This window comes from Prionailurus viverrinus, chromosome A1, assembly GCF_022837055.1.
Source record: "Prionailurus viverrinus isolate Anna chromosome A1, UM_Priviv_1.0, whole genome shotgun sequence".
Taxonomy (NCBI): Eukaryota; Metazoa; Chordata; class Mammalia; order Carnivora; family Felidae; genus Prionailurus; species Prionailurus viverrinus.
The window spans coordinates 209,661,818-209,681,517 of NC_062561.1; the positions used below are offsets into that span (position 1 = coordinate 209,661,818).

At 41.4% G+C, this 19,700-nt stretch overlaps 1 protein-coding gene across 2 annotated transcripts in view; it reads left to right on the plus strand.

Moving 5' to 3' along the window:
* Positions 1-19,700, plus strand: part of LIFR (LIF receptor subunit alpha) — an 80,307-nt gene that overhangs the window by 19,809 nt on the left and 40,798 nt on the right. For both annotated transcript variants that reach the window (XM_047853470.1, XM_047853481.1), the window contains exons 2-5: positions 4,535-4,695; positions 6,359-6,473; positions 8,912-9,051; positions 14,994-15,157. In XM_047853470.1, coding sequence (XP_047709426.1) covers positions 4,554-4,695; positions 6,359-6,473; positions 8,912-9,051; positions 14,994-15,157 — 561 coding nt within the window. In that variant the 5' untranslated portion in view covers positions 4,535-4,553. The remainder of the gene's footprint in view (positions 1-4,534; positions 4,696-6,358; positions 6,474-8,911; positions 9,052-14,993; positions 15,158-19,700) is intronic.

Below are 19,700 nucleotides of genomic sequence, written 5' to 3' on the forward strand. Positions count from 1 at the left end.
GAGTGCATACGTGGAGGTTCCATTTCCCCAGGAGGGGCGGAAAACACTGCATGCGGGCTGGCCTGCGCTTCTCCGCAGCCTATGCGAAGTCAGGACGCAACGTAAAGAAACTAAACCAGCGAAAAATAGATTTTTTCCTTTCGATTCCAGCAATTTTATAAATTGATTCTGCTTGATCTGTTTTCTTAAAAAGAAGATTTGTTGACGTTTTTTAATCCTTTAACATAAATGTATTGCATAAGAGACAGACTGGTGGCCCACAGGTGGGGTACCTTCTGAAGGCATATTTTGTTTGGCCTTTAGAATGTCTAAAAAATACAAATTAGTTCCGTACATTTTACAAAGTTGAGCTTTTCATATACATCCCAGGTTTCTACCTTGGCTTGAAAAATAAAATCTGGCAGCATGAGGCCCGCTGCTGCCACCTCTAGGCTGGGCGGGGAGCTCCGGTTTGTGCCTGCCCCTGTGGCCTGTCACTTCTTTTGTCCTCCAGGAATGTGCTGCTGCATTGGGCTGCCACAGCAAGCCACAGTGAGCCTCCTTTTGAAAATCAGCTCCTAAAGCTCTCTAAAAACATGTTCTCCTCTAGGAATAAGGCATCCGGTAGGGAAAAAAGTAAATTTCTGGCAGTGTTTCTATCAGAAGGGAGCAAAGACCAGTTTCACGTGTCCTTTTTCCATTAAAGTTCATTAGAAGGCTCTGTTTGTGTATTGTTGTGGTCTCAAGTGAGTCCCTTTGAAACTCTGCTTAGTAGTCAGATCTATCACAAGCACAGTATCATATGGCGCGAGCGACTTCCTCCGAATTTGCTACATAAGTGTTAAGGGCATAAGAAAGTTTTCTTTTTCATCCTGCGTGTGTTCACTTAAGCAGGTGTTGGTGGCATTGCCATTGATTGTCCTGTTCCTGAGCACACCCAACACCCCAGCCTGATGCTCGCTGACCTCGTCAGTGGTGTCCTTGATCGCTGCCTGCGGTCGGCGCCGACCTTGTGCTGGTGTATCTGCTTGCTTGTTGCCTGCCAACAGGAGTGGAATATCACACCTTGACTTTGGGAAGCTTCTCACTTGAGCCCCGAGTAGAGGCGGCTTCGATGCTGCAGTCCCAGAGGCTGAGGCCGGGAGGGATCAAGTGATTTGCCTCAGTCATGCTGCTGATTAGCCTTGGAGCCAGGAGGAGAGTCTGCATCCACAGGGTCTGGTCCAGAGCTCGCCTGCCTACATACCCCTCTTGCCACTTCACAGGACACATGTCTCCTTTCTAGAACAACTGTAAACTTGTAGTGAGGGACTGTTTCACCTCAAGCTAATGTTTATTAGCCAGTCAGTGAATGCGGTGTGTGATTATTTCAGTTACGGTTTGGTCGCTTCCGGGGCTCCTTGATTCAGTTATTCCTGCACAGGCTATGTAATAATTCTGTAACTTTAGCAACTGGCATTTTAGACATTCCACGAATACATTTTCATTCTAATATGTGAGCGAGTTGACACCAGAAGTGACTAGGAAGTTATTCAGCCAGAAAATGGCTGAACACCTTTAAAATGTGTGCCCGTGCCTCTTGTTGTGTTTTGGTTATAATTATTTAAGCTACTCGAGATTGCTGTTCTGAGTTTTTGACAGTATTCAGCAGTAGCTGAGAAGTCTTGCCGTCTGCATTTGCTAAGAAAAGCGTTTTCTGAATCCTCTTTTTGGGCTCCAGTTAGTTAGATGTTGGATCCTTTTTCCTCTCTCAAGTCCCTGCTCTTAACATCTCTTCTCACCTGTTCTGTTCTTGTCTTGGGTTTTCTCCTGAAAGATTGCTCTCAATGTTGTATCCGTTTTTAAAAAACTTTTAGTATCAGCCAATACATTTAACTTACAAGAGCTATTTTTATTCCTGATTATTCCTTTTTCATTGCATCTCTTCTTATTTTTATGGCCGAGTCCTGTTCATTCTGAGAATACGATTTAGAGGTGGGTTTTCTCTTTGTGTTTCAGTTTTCCTCTTTTCCACGTTATCCCTTTTCTCTAGGAGTAATTTTTATTTTTGCCCTGGTGACCCTGTTTATTTGGAATTTCTTTTCATTGTTTTGGGCTCTGCCTGTATGTTTTATGATCCTTGGTTGTCTGTTCCAGTATAAAAACGAGGCACTATTAGGTCTGACAAGGAGTTTTCAGTGCCTTGGAAGGACTCGTGTGTGGTGGGCTTCATCCCAGCAGCAGCGAATGGGAACGTCATTCCTCTGAGGAACCCCTGTGTGTCAGATGCGGAAGCCTTTCCTCTTGGATATCTGTGCCTTTGGTAGCTGCTCTGATTTCCTGGACAGTTCTTTTACATTCTGCAGGGGAGTAGGAACACATCAAAGTTGAGGTCTTTAAACAAATCTCTGTTATAAACAGACTGTCTGTAAACAGCCCCGTAAATCGCTGCCTCCCTCTTTATGGACCCAGAGAGGATTTAAATGGCACCACCATCCTTCCATTGTTGTGTTCCCACCAAATCTGATAGCCATCTTTGCTTCCTGTCTTTTCCCTCTATCTCACACCACACACTGAATACGCTCAATACCACTTACCACGTGTGTGCTACTCTGCTAAGTGCTTTACGTTTATTTACTCCTTTAATCTTTACAAAAAACTTAAGAGGAAAATATTGTTATCACCCCCACTTTACAGATGAAGAAGTTGAGGCACAGAGAGGTTCAGGCCACACAATGAGTAGCACGGCTGGGCTTCAGCCCCAATCTGTGTTTTTTTCACCACACTGTCCTGCCTGCAGTGCATTGGGAAGACCTTCCATCTCTAGAACAGAGCCTGCATGTGACTGCCTCTTCCACGTCTGCTCTTAGAATCCTAGCCTTCACCACTGGTGGTGATGTCACCTGCACTATGGTTTCCCTGCCTCTTCTCTCCTCCCCTGGAGCCCACCCTCCATGTAGCAGCTAGAGAAATCTCCCCCAAGTGCACGTCAGATCATGGATCTCCCCTGATTAAAACACAGCAGTGGATTCTTTTCTCGGAACTCCATATTCTTTCCATGGCCCAGAGGCCCTCTGTGGCCTGACCAGCCCACCTCCTCTTGGACCCAGCCCCAGCCCCTCCTCCTGACGTTTGAACCTAGTAAGCTTGTCCTTTCTTAGGGCTTTGTATCTGCTGTTGCCTTTCTTTCCCCTGCTCTTATCATGGCCATCTTCTAGTTATAGTCAGGCCTCAGCTTAGCTAACATCTTCACTTACTCACACACTCTCACACACATTGACTTATTCTAGCTTTTTGGTTTTTTTTTTTAAGTTCATTTATTTAGAGAGAGAGAGAGCCATGGAGGGGCAGGGGCGGGGGAGAGAATTCCAAGCAGGCTCCACGCTGTCAGTGCCGCGCCCGACGAGGGGCTCGAACTCACGAACCGTGAGATCATGACCTGAGCCAAGAATCAAGAGTCGGAAGCTTAACTGCCTGAGCCACCCAGGCGCCTCAGACTTCTTCTAGTTTTTAAAGCACCTTTCAAGATCTGAAATTTCTTACTTGTTTGTATATGTGTATCTCCCAACTAGAGTCCAGGCTTCTTGAGGGCCAGGACTTTGTATGGCTCAGTGTGTATCTCCAGTGCCTGGATGGGGACCCAGTGCTTGGTACCCTGTCTCTAGGCATTTGCTGACAAGTGTCTCTGGGAGCTCTTAGGCTGAACAACGCCTGTCTGCATTGCAGCCACTCCCCATGGCACTCCAGGTTCAATCTGTGCCCATCTTCTTGTTTACCAGCAGCCCCTTTCCTCCCATTGTGGTGTTTGGTACACTTTCATCATTTCTGTGTTGTCAATACTTTTGTCACATCTGCAAACCTGCTGTACTACTATTTATCCTAATTCTTTCTTTAAACTATTTAACTTTATATGAAACATAAACATATCACGGTATAAACGAAAAAGAAATAATGACTTGTCACAAATGACTATGTTAATTAAAATTTAAAATGTCATTCCGTACATCGTTTAAAATTGTCAGAACTTCAATTTCATGTTCTGCTTTTCTGTACTGAATAGTATTGGAGTGGAGAGTTATAAATATGTGCTTGGTTATAATCTTGAACTTGAAGCCCATCATTTGTTTGTTTGTTTAATTTTTTTTAATGTTTATTTTTGAGAGAGAGAGAAAGTGGGCAAGCGCACGTGAGCGTGCACAGTGGGGGAGGGACACAGAGAGAGAGGGAGACACAGAATCTGAAACACGCTCCAGGCTCCGAGCCCATGCGGGGCTTGAACCCAAGAACCGTGAGGTCATGACCTGAGTTGAAGTTGAATGCTTACCCGACTGAGCCACCCAGGCGCCCCAAGCGGCTGTCATTGAAAGTTGAGCCTGTGACGGATCCCGGAAGCAACCGCTGTGTCTGAATGTTCACATCTCCTGAAGCCCGGGCAGCTTGAGTCTCGTGTGCACAAAGTTGTTCATGTAGAATATGTTTCAGTATTCACGCGGCTCTGTTTTCTGTGCCGGTGGGCACAGTACGAGGGGTCTTTGGAGCACTTTGAGCACCGTTTGAAACTCTTCTCCTCACCTAGGACTGACTGCTTTGCACGGATGATGAACATTTCCTTACGTTTGAGAAGACCATCCCGGATGGTGGATGGTAAAAGGATGAGGATGACTTCAAGTTTCCAGCGGCTCTTACTAACATTTATTCTTCTGTATTTAATGAAGCAAGTAAATAGCCAGAAAAGGGGTAAGTACATCTGAGTCTTAGAGAATAAACTGATTGCAATGCCACTGCTATTTTTTGCCATTACTGTTTTGGTTATGAGGTGATCCTGTGTCTTTATTGAACCCTTCAGGTTTTCTGTGGTTAAAATCCATTTCTTTGCAATCTTTTTTTTTTTTTTTTCTGTGTACTTTTTGTTCTCTTTTATAAAGGCCCATAAAGGTAGATGTAAATATTCTTGCCCCATTTAAAAAAATTAAGATATTATTTACATAAAATAAAATTCACCCTTTTAGGATAAAATTGTGTGAGTTTTGACAAATGTACACAGTCATGTAAACACCGGCACAATCAAGAAGTAGGACGTTCCTCATTCTAGAAAATTCTCCATGCTCCTCTGTATTTAGCCCCTCTCTCCCCACCTCCAGCCAACACTGACCTATGTTCTGTCTATAATTTTGCTTTTCTGAATGTCACATAAATGAAATCTAAACATCTTTCTTTAATAAAATGCTGTGTCCATCTTTTTTAAATATATTGAAAATGTTTGTGTAGATTTACTACCTCACTTATTTTTATGAAGAACATTATCCTTTTGTCCCTGAACTTATTTTTAATATTATTTCCATAATTAAACATCACTTTTCCCCCAGGATCACTGTTGAATAATTTTATTATGATTACTGATAATTTCTAATGTATTTCTAACGTTTTTGTTTTCTGTCATATAAATAGCTTTATAATTTATTGCTTTCCTAAATGCCATGCCAGTCGTGTGTAAAAACTAAAAAAATCTTTTTCAGAGACATTTATATAGAGTCTGAGAGGGAATAACCTTTTTTACACTATAATTGCTTTATCCACTCCCTCCTTCCCTCTCTTCCTTCCTTTTGCCTTTTGTCCTCCCTCTCGTACCCTCCTTTTTTTTTTCATTTTCTTTTCAGCATGATAATTTTTCATTGTATAGTGCTTCTGTATTCCATGACCTAATATTATTTTATAGGTATGAATAAGCACTATTAGGATTATAATCTTCTGAGTCATTTGTTACTTTTCAGTTGTTTAGGCCTACGCAAAAGACATATTTTTCAGACTCGTGTCAGGTCATTACTGTGTAAATGTCATATGCTTCATAAAAATCTAAAGATTGGTTATGGGGTTTCCATGCAGGTAGCAGTCTGGTGACAGGCAAAGAGACAGCAATGGCTACAAGTGCTCAGAAGCTGTGTTTGTGGGCATGGGGAACACGTAATTTTTACTTGTAGTTATTTGTTTTGGGGGAAGGAGTGGGGCCAATGGGGCTATTTAAAAAATCTTCTAGGCCCTCTCTGGGTCTCATCCTTGACTCTACCGTCCCTCCCTGCATTTATCTTAGTGGCTGGAGGTGGGACTTTGATGGAGGCCCAGTCCCTAAGTGGTCTAGTGGTTGGCCCACGTCCATCGGTTTCCTCTCATTTTTTAATCCACAGCTACAAAGAGAAATCTAAAACCAGTCCCTCCTGTGACTCTGCAGTCAGTCCTGCAGAAAGAACCTGGCTCCTGTGCAGACACATGTGCTCATACTCATGACTAAAGATGATTTGATGTGTTGACCTTTTTACAGTGCAGTTAAATTATTAAGCATGTTCTGTGTGTGTGTGTGTGTGTGTGTGTGTGTGTGTGTGTGTGTGTTTCTCTCCTTCTCCAGGGGCTCCTCGTGATTTGAAGTGTATAACTAACAATTTGCAAGTGTGGGACTGTTCTTGGAAAGCACCCTCTGGAGCAGGCCATGGTACTATTTATGAAGTTTGCATTGAAAGCAGGTAATAGAGATACTTTGATTATTAGCTGTAACCTAAAGGTCTTCAATTGTAGAACATAGAGATTTTGTTCTAGAAATTTTTTAATGAAATTTTAAATCTTAGCTATTTCCTAAAAAATCTGAATCTTATGTCAATCAAAGTGGAAAAAAACCCTTCTCCTGGTTAAAACTTTGATTCTTAAGTATGGAACACACCTTGAATATGTTGTGGATTCTGATCTGTAGAGAAGTTTTACTGGTCTGTCCCACACCATCTGTCTAGATCAGTTAGGTTGAGGTTTTGACTCTGCCAAACGGGAAAGGTCAGGTCTGGAGTAGGCAGCTCAAGGCTGACATGGTTGTTGATGAGAGACCCAGGTTCCTCTTTATCATGCTGCCGTGCCACCTTTGCCAGAGGGCCTCATGGTCCCAGGATGCTTGAGGAGTGGCCGTCATGTCTGCCTTTCCAGAAAGCAATGAGGAAAAGAAGGGTGATTTTCTTTAAGGAGATCTCTAAGAAGTCCCACACAACACGTCTTGCACCTGCTTGCATCTTTTTGGCAGAAGTCAGTCAAATGAGGAAGCCTCTTTGCATAAGAGGCGGGGTAGTGTGCCTGGATAAACCTGGGGTTAATGTAGGGAAAGGGAGAGTGGGCATCAGGAGGCTAGTCGCAGGTCCCACCACCTTCCCCCTCTTGGGCGATCTTGGAGAAGGCCACAAGCTCCGAAACCTGGAGGTGAGGCCTTTGGGCTCTCTGCAAACCAGAACATTCTCTTCGCTGTCCCTGACTCCACGGGCCCAGGAAAGTGGTTCAGCGACACCAGAGTTGTTCAACTGGCTCTGAGGCCAGTTGGCTGATGGGCGGTCCTAATGCGAATTGACATAAGTCTGCATTTAAGTACTACTCAGGTTTTCCTCATTTGGTGTACATTTATTGAGCATTAGTCTAAGCTTTGTGGGAATTTGTCAACCAGGAGGAGCTTGGTTGTGTTGCAGAAACAGCTCTAACATCTTATTTGCTTATTTTCTGCTGTGAAAATAAAGGCTTATTACCTGCTTTCGTCCTGTGGCCCTCTGGGGCCAGCTGGCATCTCTACCCCGAGTCTCTCCCGCAGGGCGCCCGGCCTAGGGCTCCCTCACCCTCCAGTGCATGAAGTGCTGGCTTTCAGAGCTTCCTTCCTGAAGTGACAGATGTGACTTTCACTCCCATTTCTCCACAAATAAAGTCGCATCGCTACGCCTTGCCTCAGAGGAGTGGGAAGTGCAGTCCTACTGTGAGTCCAGCAGGTCTGGGAGAACCTGACAAACCTGGTAAATAACATGAGTGGCTTACCTCAGGCCACAGGGAGAGGGAGTTGTTCTGGCTCTCTGTTCACAGGAGACCAATCGTAGCAGTGCTGTGGGTCAGGTGCTGCCAGAAATGTGGAAATGCTATGTGAAGGGCCGACGGAGCACTGACTGAGGAGCGTGGGGTGCCGGAGAGGCTGTTGGAGGGGTGATTGCGGAGTACGAATTCCCGGTCTTCTCAGCAGCAAAAGGACAGAAGGACATTCCAGCCTGAAAGGATAGGGGCTCAGTGGCATAATGGAACTTATGAAATAGCACGATTTAGCAAATTCAGGTGGTTCTGTGTTACTGACACCTAATGAAGCCTCCCACTGTGAGGCTGAGAACAGGTGAGCCGACCTGTTCCATGGTGGTCCCTCCTAGCGAGTGACGTGGAGAGGCCTGCTCTAGGTGCCGGGCAGGGACGCTGGGACGCCGGGACACCGGGACACCGCAGAGTCCCTTTGCTTGAGTTCAGATTTGCATGGGACGTTAGAAATATACATGAATAACGGTAAAAATAATATAAATGCGCTCTTGAAAGGTTCAGAGGGCCATGAAACCACAGAGGAGGGGAATGACTTTTGTCCAGGGGATAATGGGTGGGGAACTGGAAGAGCTTTGGAAACAGAGCGGATGAGAAAGTGTTGTTCGGACCAAACCGTGAGCCAAAACAGGAGCAGTGGCCAAGTCGAGGGTGTGTTTGAAGGGCCACAGACAGCCAGTTTCATTCTTGTCCTCTATCTGTGGAGCAGCCTCTGCACGTGAGACTCTGTGATGGTCTTCTGTAGAGGGGTGGGGGGTTAGGGGAGCAGGCGTGTGCAGCTCGAGGGAAGGCTGCAGAGGGAAGGCTGGTGGGAGTGTGAAGGGTATGCTGAAATCCTGAGTTTCTTGAAATGACCATCTCTGCTTATCACTCGACTTTCTGGCCCAATCTGGTTATTCATCCTCCATGTTGATGCACTTACCATTAACTACTCTTTTCTCAGTCTTAAAATGCAGTGTAACCTATCGTGTTGCTGTATAAAAGAACAGAAAGTATTTTCTGGTGCATTTTGTGTTAATCAGGCTTTTATGAAAATTGCACTGTTAGTTTTATCCACTAATTAAAATGTGATTTTTTTATATTGCAGGTCCCGTTCTTGTTATCAGTCAGAGGAAGCAAATGCTAAAATCCCAGCTCTTTTACCTGGCGATCATGAAATAACCATAAATCGTCTATATGATTTTGGAAATCCTATAAGTAAATTCACACTAAATGAAAAAAATGTTTGTAAGTATTTGAAAAGAAAATTGATTTGAAAATAAGGCAGCAACAGTGCTTTGTAATTGGCAGAAATTTACTCTTCTTTTGAATTCCACTTGTTAGACTAATAGTTGCATTTCCCCAGCAACCATACTGTGGATTCTAGAGCATAGCCAGGATCAGGAAGGAAGGAGTCAGAGTAAATGTCACAGAGTTGATGATCCTTTCCACATGCGGGTACTTTTCTTGGCATCACTTCGCCTCGTTGATTCCTGCATACCTTTCGGAATTCCTCAGGTGTCGCATGCTCTAGGAAGTGGTCTTTGACTATCCCCTCCCAGAGGAGATCCGATTCCTTTCTTAACATTCCCTTAGGCAGTGTGTTTTTCTCCTTCGTGGCACTTCTCACAGTTGCATTAATAATGTGTTTTGTAATAAGGCACTGCGTTTGTTGCTTCTGCAAGAAATAGGCTCAGTAGGGCAGGGAGTGTGCCTTCTACACCTGGCACCTCACCCACTGCCTTGCACGTGGCAAGATCTTCTACACGTGTGTTGATTGAATGCCTACGACCTATGTTACCCTCGTGACATAGCCCAGACTGATGGAGATGGAGATTTTGCTACACACTGAGACCTTAAAAACCCCAGTACTCTTGACTCTTAATGGTGGGAGAAGCAGGTTTCTTTCTCTCCTGACAACTGTGAGGGCGTGGCATCGTAATGACATTATGATGAGTCTTATAAGGATGACTTACTTTGCAACAAGGAGAAAAATATAATTAACTTGGTGACTTGTTCAATTTTATAGATAAGATGCATGTTTGGAGCAGTCTGTGTCTGAGATAGAACAGATTTTGAAAGGATAATAACAAAGCGTGCTTTCCAGGAACTTAGCATCTGTCTCACTGCCTTTTAAGTTAAAGAGAGAAGAGCCATGTTTGTTACTTTCTTTCTGTAGCTGTATGTGAGATCCATGTGAGAATGTTTTGAACAGATCAGCCATGATCTCAATACCCACAGAGAAATACTGTTAACACTTAAATATATTTTCTGTGCATATACATGTAAACAGTGAGGTTCATATTAGTACTTTGTAACCTGCTTAACAGAAAACAGAGTTTTCGGTTTGATATTTAAATAAATCTGTATTACTTGTATAGGCTGCAGAGTATTCCACTGAGTGGAGGTACCGTAATTACTTAAGTGACTGATTATTAACACTGAGATTTTTATTTCTGGTCTTTCAGTGTAATAACCAATGCTTTAATGAACATGTTTCGCAAATACGTGTTTCGGATTTGTGTGATGATGTCCTTAGGCTAAATTCCTAGAATTGGGAAAGCTGCATTAAAAACAGTCCCCTTGTTAGGACTTTGATGTCCATGGCCAGTTGCTCTCCAAAACTTTTGAGTCTCTTTGCATTTGAGTCTCTTTGCAAACGTCACACTAGAGGGGACTTGTTCTTCACTTCCTTGCCAGGACTGGGTTTTGTCAATTTCTCTTAGTTCTGCCATTTCAATCTGGTGGCCCCCAGTTAGAGCACTTTGACTTTGCATTTCTGTGATTACTTTTTTGGGAAAAAATGATCAGTCATTCTCATTCTTTTCTGAACTGTTCTGTATCCTCTCTCATTTTTCTCTCGTGTTGAAACTCAGCTTTTCCTCTATCAGTTCACAAGAGCTCTCAATATTGTTATTAATTCTGCCATATTTCCTACAAATAATTGCCCAAATTTAAAATTTAAACTTCATGGTTTTCATTTTTATATAAATACACTCTCTTGCTATTTTTCTCTGAGATTTCGGTTTTATTATCATGCTTGATTTAAATCTTCTACACATCTGGAATTATTTTGTAGTAAAGTATGAGGAATCTAACTTAATTTCATTCCAGATTTTTAAAAAATTCCCCAGGACTCTGTCAGAGAGCCAGATTGTGTTGTCTGATTTTTCAGTAGGTATTGAGAAGATTCTGTCTGGGAGCTGCTTGAAGATGTCAGTATTGGATAGAAAGAAGTAGAAAGGGGTGGGGGGGGAGGCGCCTGTGTGGCTCAGTTGGTTGAGCGTCCGACTTCAACTCAGGTCATGATCTCACTGTCTGGGTTTGAGCCCCGGGTCAGGCTCTGTGCTGACGGCTCAGTGCCCGGAGCCTGCTTCAGATTCTGTGTCTCCCTCTCTGCCTGACCCTCCCCCACTCATGCTCTGTCTATCTCTGTCTCTCAAAAATGAATAAACATTTAAAAAAAAAATTAAAGAACTAGAAAGGCAAATCAGGAAAGATTCTGGATGACTTACTAGAATGATATAGTTCATTGCTTTTACATATCATGTAGTTTGTTGATAGCATTTTTAATAATACTGGGTCTGATTGTGATTAGAATATTAGATTAATAGTATCCCAATACTAAGCTGCTACTACTGTGATAATACTGCTAAGAAAATTGAAAAGCAAACTAGATGAATATAAGAGAGGGAGGTGGCTGCATCAGCAAATCTTTGAGTACCTGCTGTGTTCGGGAGAAGCTGTGGAATGTTGGTGCAGTTGTGCGTTAGAGGATCTGGAGTTTGGGGCATTTGGCTACTTAAGAAAGTATGAGAAATTCAGTTTTCTTCAGATGCTTTCAACAGTATACATATAAAGAAAACTAATATATATATGTGTGTGTGTGTGTGTGTTTGTGTACAGTTTTTTTTAATAAGCTTCTAATTGGCCAGGGCTAGCACAAAAAGAAGTCTTTGTAAGGCTTTTAGTGTCTTAAGTTTCTTAAAATAACCTGAAAGTATGGATCTGTCTGAGGCAGAATAAAATCATGTAGATCCCATAAATGAAGTAGGGAAGCCCCCATCTTCTGATGTCCTGAGGAAGAAGAACATGGAGGTTATAGGTAAAGATGTACTAGCTTTAAAAAATAAACACAAATGGTTACATTTCTTTCCCAGCTGAAAAGTTCCTGTTTTTTAGAAAGCAAATTAATATTGTCCTCAAGTGTCCGTTTTAGCTGGAAAGAAATGCAGATAATAGATAGTTCATGGGAACTTAGGGAAACTTCCCTTTTACTGTGAGGATGTATACTATGAAGTAGTGAGAAAAGTGTGTGTGTATTTAATCTTTTCATTTGTATAATTGTGATTATTACCTTCCTTAGCTTAAAATGCTGTATATGACTTGTGTTTTGAAGAGTAGCCCACTTCTATTTAGATAACATGTAAATGACGTGTACTTTTCAGGGAGGGAGCATCTTAATAGACAAATACTGCCTTTGTGTAAATGCTCCCATAATCTTTAAGTTACTGGATCATGACATCCTGAAACACTTGAAAGAACCATGTTCTTAGAAGCCTCTGCTCTGGGTGATCACACTGGCACCTTGAATTTCTTGCTCCTTGTTTGCTCCTTCTGTTTTATTGTTGTTGTTGTTATTATTATTATTATGTTTTTATTTTAATTCCAGTTAGTTAACATATTAGTTTCAGGTATATGATATAGTGGCTCCTTCTGTTTTATTTTATTTTTTTAAGTTTATTTATTGTATTTTGAGAGGGGGGAGAGGCAGAGAGAGAGAGAATCCCAAGTAGGCTGCATGTTGTCAGTGTTGGAGCCCAGTGCCGGGCTTGAACTCATGAACCGTGAGATCGTGACCTGAGCTGAAACCAAGAGTCGGACACTTAATCACCTGAGCCACCCAGATGCCCCAGTGGCTCCTTCTGTTTTAAAAGCAGTTCCTACTGGGGCGCCTGGGTGGCGCAGTCGGTTAAGCGTCCGACTTCAGCCAGGTCATGATCTCGCGGTCCGGGAGTTCGAGCCCCGCGTCAGGCTCTGGGCTGATGGCTCAGAGCCTGGAGCCTGTTTCTGATTCTGTGTCTCCCTCTCTCTCTGCCCCTCCCCCGTTCATGCTCTGTCTCTCTCTGTCCCAAAAATAAATAAACGTTGAAAAAAAAAATTAAAAGCAGTTCCTACTTAAAATTTGCCCTGTAAAGCATCCTCCACTGTCCTCATGTATCTGTGAAACTGTTGACTTTGCTACATAGTGGTTAGGTTTTGAATCCACATGTACTATTTCCTGTACAGCCATAAATATTTTACACAGATCCAGTGTAGAGCACTGTGCTCAGCAAATTTCAGCTAAATTTATTAAGAACTTATTCGTAAATCCCAAGACTAATTTGTATTGATTTGCTCTGCCACTTTTGTTATAGGCTGTATAGTGCAAATATAGGTTATATAGTGCTATGTTCTTAGCACATTTGGCTACCCTACCTCTGGAAAGTCCTGCAGTTTGTGCTTGCCGTGACTTATTTCACTGGCCCCTGTGCTTTTTGGGGAAGTGCTAGGAGAGGTGTGAGCCCCCAAGAACATGTGTCTCTGGGTGTCTTTTAACTTACCTTCACATTGTTATTTGAAGAGAGAACATGCAGGAAAGAATCCCAACATTGTCTGCCCTTCATACCAGAAGCCTATGTTTCATAGAACAGAACAGGTTCGTATCTTATGTGTTTTTCATTGAGCCAAACTATTTTAGTAATTTACTCATCCCTTGTAGGTAGGGAGACTTGAAGATTTTGAAAAGTAAGAAATTTACCATTTTCTCCCTATGAGATACTATATCCTTGAGCATGTTTTTTTTTTTTTCTTTTGTAAGGCAGCTTCAGAGCCCATTGCTCTCCCAAACTTCTCTCTCAAATATTAACAGTACCCTCACCAATGTCAGTGGTCTTTGCTCAGTTTTCCTCAATGAACTGTCTTTATTTGGCCCAGATGACAACCCATTTCTTTTGGTCTCAGCAATGCTGTATCTTCTCTGGTTTCCTTGTGCCTCTCAGGATTCTTGCTGGGGTTCTCTGGCTCCTTGAGGCTGTGACTGTCTATTGGTAGCTCTCAAACGAGCTTTGGCCATTTTGAGTCTGTGTTCAAGTTCATTTCTTCAGCTACACTCAGAGAGTTCCTCTTGAGTCTGTGTCCATGGTGCTGATGGTCCCCGTTCTCACTTGCTATCTGCAGACCTCTCCACTGGTGGGCTCTACCTCCCCAGACACTTGGTCATCCAGAGCCTATCCTCCCGTTTCTTCCCAATGTCAGTGATTCCTTTTGCCTGCTTTCTGGGCTAGAAACTTGAAGAAATCTTAGATGTTTCCCTTTCTCATTATGCTAATCCCTCATTTCTTCAATCTGGTCATTTCTTTGAAGTGCCTATCAGGGTTTTTCCTTTTCCATATCCCTCATGCACATGATGAGGTATCACGATCCATATCCTTGCTACCCTGGTCAGCCTTTCTCCAGTGGTCTCCCACTTAATCACATTATGTCTCCCAGCCCTCTGCACTGCATTGCACGCCACAGCTCAACTAGCTTTTCTGAAGGACTTCTTACCCTGCTGAGTACTTCACAGATCTGCATGGTACCCTGTTGGCATCCTCACTTAATGCCTTGGTCATTCCTATGGTCTTGCTGCTGTTTACAGATACCCACACCAGTAATAGCTCGTAGCATCCCCAGGTGGGTGACTTTCACCAGCATTCGGGGTTCTGACACTGGGAGATGAGTGGGAAGGGTGCAGAGGAAACAGATGGAAAGGTCTACCAAAGCAAGCTTTCCATATTCCGTCATTTTCTTAGGCTTGACCTACAGTTACCCAAAGGAAGCTCCTTTACTTCTCTCTGATGTTGCCTGTTTGTAGATTCCAGACTGATGACACTACAGTAGTATGGGAACCCAGTAGCTGTTCGTATAAGGAAACATACTAAGATTTGATAATAATTTACTCAAATTTGACTGATGAATCATTGGGAGCTGCTTATACAAATAAATACATATGTTCTCTTTTGTCAGTAATCACTTTGAGAGTTTGCTTTTAATTCTTGATTCTTTTTTGATCAAGAAGGAATAGAGTTTAAAATAGTTGATTAACGGAATTACAATATGAAGACAACATTACTTATTTTACTAAGTTTGTCTTTTGTTTTTTTCCCAAGCCTTAATTCCAGATACTCCAGAGATCTTGAATTTGTCTGCTGATTTCTCAACTTCTACATTACACCTGAAGTGGAATGACAGGGGTTCTGTTTTTCCCCGTCACTTAAATGTCATCTGGGAAGTTAAAATTCTGCGTAAAGAAAATACGGAAATCATAAAATTAGTAAGTTTGAATCAAAATAGATTTTTTTTCTTGTGACATTAAAGAAACCAAATAATTTTAAAAGATTTTTAAGGTGGTATCAGTGAAGTTTTCATTACAGTGATAAGGGAGTAGATCAACTATCCTTTTAGGGTTCATTAAAAACTATATGCTATGACTCAAAAATCACTTAATTATTAAAATGATGTATAACCATTACAGTAAGTTTAAGAAATTAAGGGAGGAATAATGCATGATTCCACCACACAAACACAGTAAACATTTTTCTTTTTCTTTCCAGCTTTTTTGTGTGCGTGTTTTTACATAAACAAACGTATCCATATAATTTGCTATTTTATTTTTGTCTAATACTATAAACATAAAAATAAATGTTTTGAAACCTATTTAGTCATAGTAATTGTTGAGAAATTTTGTATAAGCCTGTAAATTTGAATTTATCTGAACCTGAAATAACATTATTACATTTAGTAGTACATGTTTTTTTTTTCTATTTTTTAAAATTTTGTTTATGGTTTCCTTATGATCTGCTTTTAGTTTGCTCTTAATCGCAAGGATGATGAGGAATAGCAGTGAACAATTTTGACAGCTGGTACTTGGTAATCCCCCCTTTTGTTCCTCGAACTCTCTTCCTCCTCAATGGATTTGAAATGCGCTTAGTTATAGATTTAAGAATTGGAAGACTATCTCATGATTTTACAATTATTTGCCTGAGTGCATAGATAAGATAGACAGTAAAGGTAAAAAAAAAATAGAATGACTCTGTGCTTTATAGTTACTGTCTTGTTTTTCCTTTCTGACACTCTGTGTATGACATTCCTAAAATGAGAGCCGCCATAACTGTAGGCAACATGTCTCCAGTGCTTCCGGCAGTGCTGACACCTGTAAAACCTCTGTAGGTGTTAATTCCTTGCATTCCTGACCCTGCGGTAAAAGCTCTGTGTATGTTCTTTGCATCCTCACAGCCGGCCCATGAGGGAGGCACTATGAACATCATCCCCATTTTATAGATGAACATACAGAGACACAGGAAGACATTAAGTAGTGGAGCCAGGACTCAATCACAGGCAGTTTAGTTCCAGTCTGTGCTCTTTCTTACCCACCACAATTTCCGCTACAAAGTATATATATTTATTTTTGTGTAAGGAGCCTTCCCTTTCCTTTTCACCAGTGCAGACTGAATGTACATTCAAGACCTAAGTCAAATCCTGCCTCTTATTTTATTTAATTTTATTTAAAAAAATTTTTTTTTTCTTTTTACGTTTATTTATTTTTGAGACAGAGAGAGACAGAGCGTAAATGGGGGAAGGTCAGAGAGAGAGGGAGACACAGAATCTGAAACAGGCTCCAGGCTCTGAGCTGTCAGGACAGAGCCCGACGCGGGGCTCGAACTCACAGACCGCGAGATCATGACCTGAGCCGAAGTCGGACGCCCAACCGACTGAGCCACCCAGGCGCCCCATCCTGCCCCTTATTTTAAAGCCCATCCTAATTATCTCGGCCTAAAATGCTCTCTCTTTTCTTGAATTTCAATGTCAATTCTTGTCTGTCAGTCTGATTTGCAAGTAGCTTTGATATAGCTGTACCATTGTTATCTTATAACTATTGCTTATCTGAAATTGTATCTTGTGGCTTTTTATCATGGCCTGACACTTTGTGCTTTGGGTTACCACTTACCGGCTTAGGGTAACTTCCCCAAACCTCCTTTTTGTCATTTGTGAAGTGGTGCCAGTCTTTGCTTTAGTGAATGATTAGTGTTATCTGTAAAGCTGCTAAACAACTATCAGTTGTCATTACTTCCGTTGGGGGCTCCCTGAGAGCTGCTAGAGTTAGAAGGCTGATCTTTGCAGCATAAGTGAAATCAAGCATACATGAACAGAGATGCTATTTTTAAGATCATCTAGCTCATTGCCACAAGATACGAAAGAAGATGGCACTGATAAAGTGGCAATTCCCTACTGTTGGGGATGTGATCTTTGAAGAAAAATCTTTGTATCTAGCAGTAGAGAAAGAGGCAAGAAAAACAGAGATAGAACAAACTAATTTTTAAAAAGTGAAATGTAAGAGGGCAGGTGATCCAGATCTGTAGTAAAATGTGACATTTTTGTTTATAATTATATGTTATTAATACCAGCATTTAAAGCATAATTGCTTATAACCTGTCATTTTGTGACAGGTTATATGCTGTTATTTTGTGATAGTTTAAGAATCAAGAATACTATACGTTAGTGTTTATTTGGAACTTTACTGTTTATGCCCATGGCCTCATACGCGGGCAAGGAAGCATGTGCTGCACAGACCAGGATGCCAGTGACTCCTGGGAGCTACGCGGCACCCTCCCGCCCCCCCCCCCCCATATTTCTCTCCCTATAAACAACAATTTTCAATTCTTTTACCTGATTCTTTTATTATGTATTTCCATTTTCCAAATCGCATGCTTATGTTTCTCTTTCTTCATTTTTCTTTTCAGTTTTGAGCAATGTTTTATTTTAACAGTGGGTAATGAGAATTTAGTCCCCTCGCCTTCCCTGGGCACACACACTTGCATGCTTCCGTGCTTGCTGTCTCTTACATTTCCCATCTTTTTCCAATATTGTTCTCTCATTCTGCTCTAATTTTTGGTAGCCTGGCATTCATTGTTTGTATTATGGTTATATAAACACTATCCACAACTGAACCAAGTAGTGTATTATCATTTTCCTTTTTTGGGGGTACAACTTCTTGTATTATATTTTTAGTTTTATTTTCATGCTCCATGAATTCATTCCTGAATTCTCTCCAAGTTTTATGAATCTCCTGTTGAAATGTCCATGCACACTAGTATCTTACCAGCTATACATTTGTGAATAGCTCTGAGACCTTCTGACTTACTTCTCAAGACTTCTTACAGAGGGTTCACGTAGATAATGTTTGTACAGCAGGAGTGTGGTAAGTAGCTGAGGACTCTCGTGGCCAGAGGTTTCTCAGGAGCTCCAGCAGCCTCCACTCCTACCAGCAGCCCTTGATTAGAAGAGATTAATACCTAGGTATACACGTAACCCATCCAGGGCAAACCTCTGTGTTTCTTTTTGGCACATTTGTTATGAAGCTGCGGTCCAAGAGGTCTCCTGTCATCATTCGGGAGATTCCTTTTACCTTTTTCTTACAATGGATCCTCTTTTTCCTGAATTCTTCCTCTTATTTTCTCATTTTGGTAGAAGCGTATATTCTCGTAGTTGTTAGCTATTTATTATAGATACTCTCTGTTACCTACAATGATAGCTTCCAGAGATAGATAGATAGATAGATAGATAGATAGATAGATAGATAGATAGAGATAAGATAGATATTTTCTTAATTAGTTGCTAACAAAATTTAAAAGACTGTCAGTTCCAAATATCGAGAAGAGGTAGAACAGTTGGAACTTTCATACACTTCTGGTGGGAGTATAAAATGCTACTTGATAAATTCATTAAGACACATTTCTAAAAATGTATTTTGCACTCATTCGTGATTACTATTTTAGCTGGGTATACAATTGTAAGTTGGGGAATTTTCCTCAAGATTTGAAGACATTGTTCCATTTGTTTCTCATTGTGGATCTGTCTTCCTTTGTTGTGCTAGACAGTCATGGGCTCCTTTCAGTCTCAAACCACATGTCTGTCAATTTGGGAAATTTTCTTATTTTATGTCTTTGATTTCTTCCTCTCTGCTTTCTCCGTTCTTCAGAAATCAGACCTTCTAGATTGGGAAGTAATTTTCTTACTGTTTTTACTTTCTACCTGTTTTTTTTCCTCAATTTTCTGAGCAGTTTTTTCTTAAACTTTATCTTACAGTCTGATTATTGAATTTCTATTAATATATATATTTTTAATGTACAAGATATCCCTTTTCTCTGTTCTTTTTGTTTGTTTAATGGATGCAGTATCTCTTCTTACCTCTGAGGACATCAGTTACCTAATATTTTTTCTTTCTGTTCTGTTTCTTCAAGTTGCTTTTTTCTTTATTTTGATCTTTGACTCTCAGAACTTTTTCTTCAATTTCTGGTCATCCTGGTTGCTGCTCATATTTTAAGTGGCTCTTAAATTTTTTTTTTTTTTATTTTTAAATCTAATAGGAACTTCTGTTTGCCATCCAGGGTCTTGTTGACTGAGATGTTATTATAGGTGATTAGGATGGGCCATCTAGTTGGCAGAATCTTAATAGTATTATTTTAGGTGTTCATCTTGACCTGTTACTATGCTCCAGAAAATTCGTTTTGGTTCCTACCAGGTAAGTAAGAACTCTGCCATTAGCCTCCTAATGGCTGAGGAGAAGGCAGGAGCACACCAGCCTTCACAGTGCATAGTTTAGCAGTCTTCCTGGTTGTGGTACCATATTCCCCATTCTCCATTCTTTCTGAGGTTCTTCATTCCAGAGATATTTGGTTTTACTTTCACAGAGCATGAATCTCCCATCTGCCAAGATGAAGAGGAGTAGTCTTTTGGTAGCACAGAATGTGGGAGGGGATCTGGGTATCTAACATTATCTTCAGACAACTTTCAAGCAGCTTTCTGTTCTGTGCCTC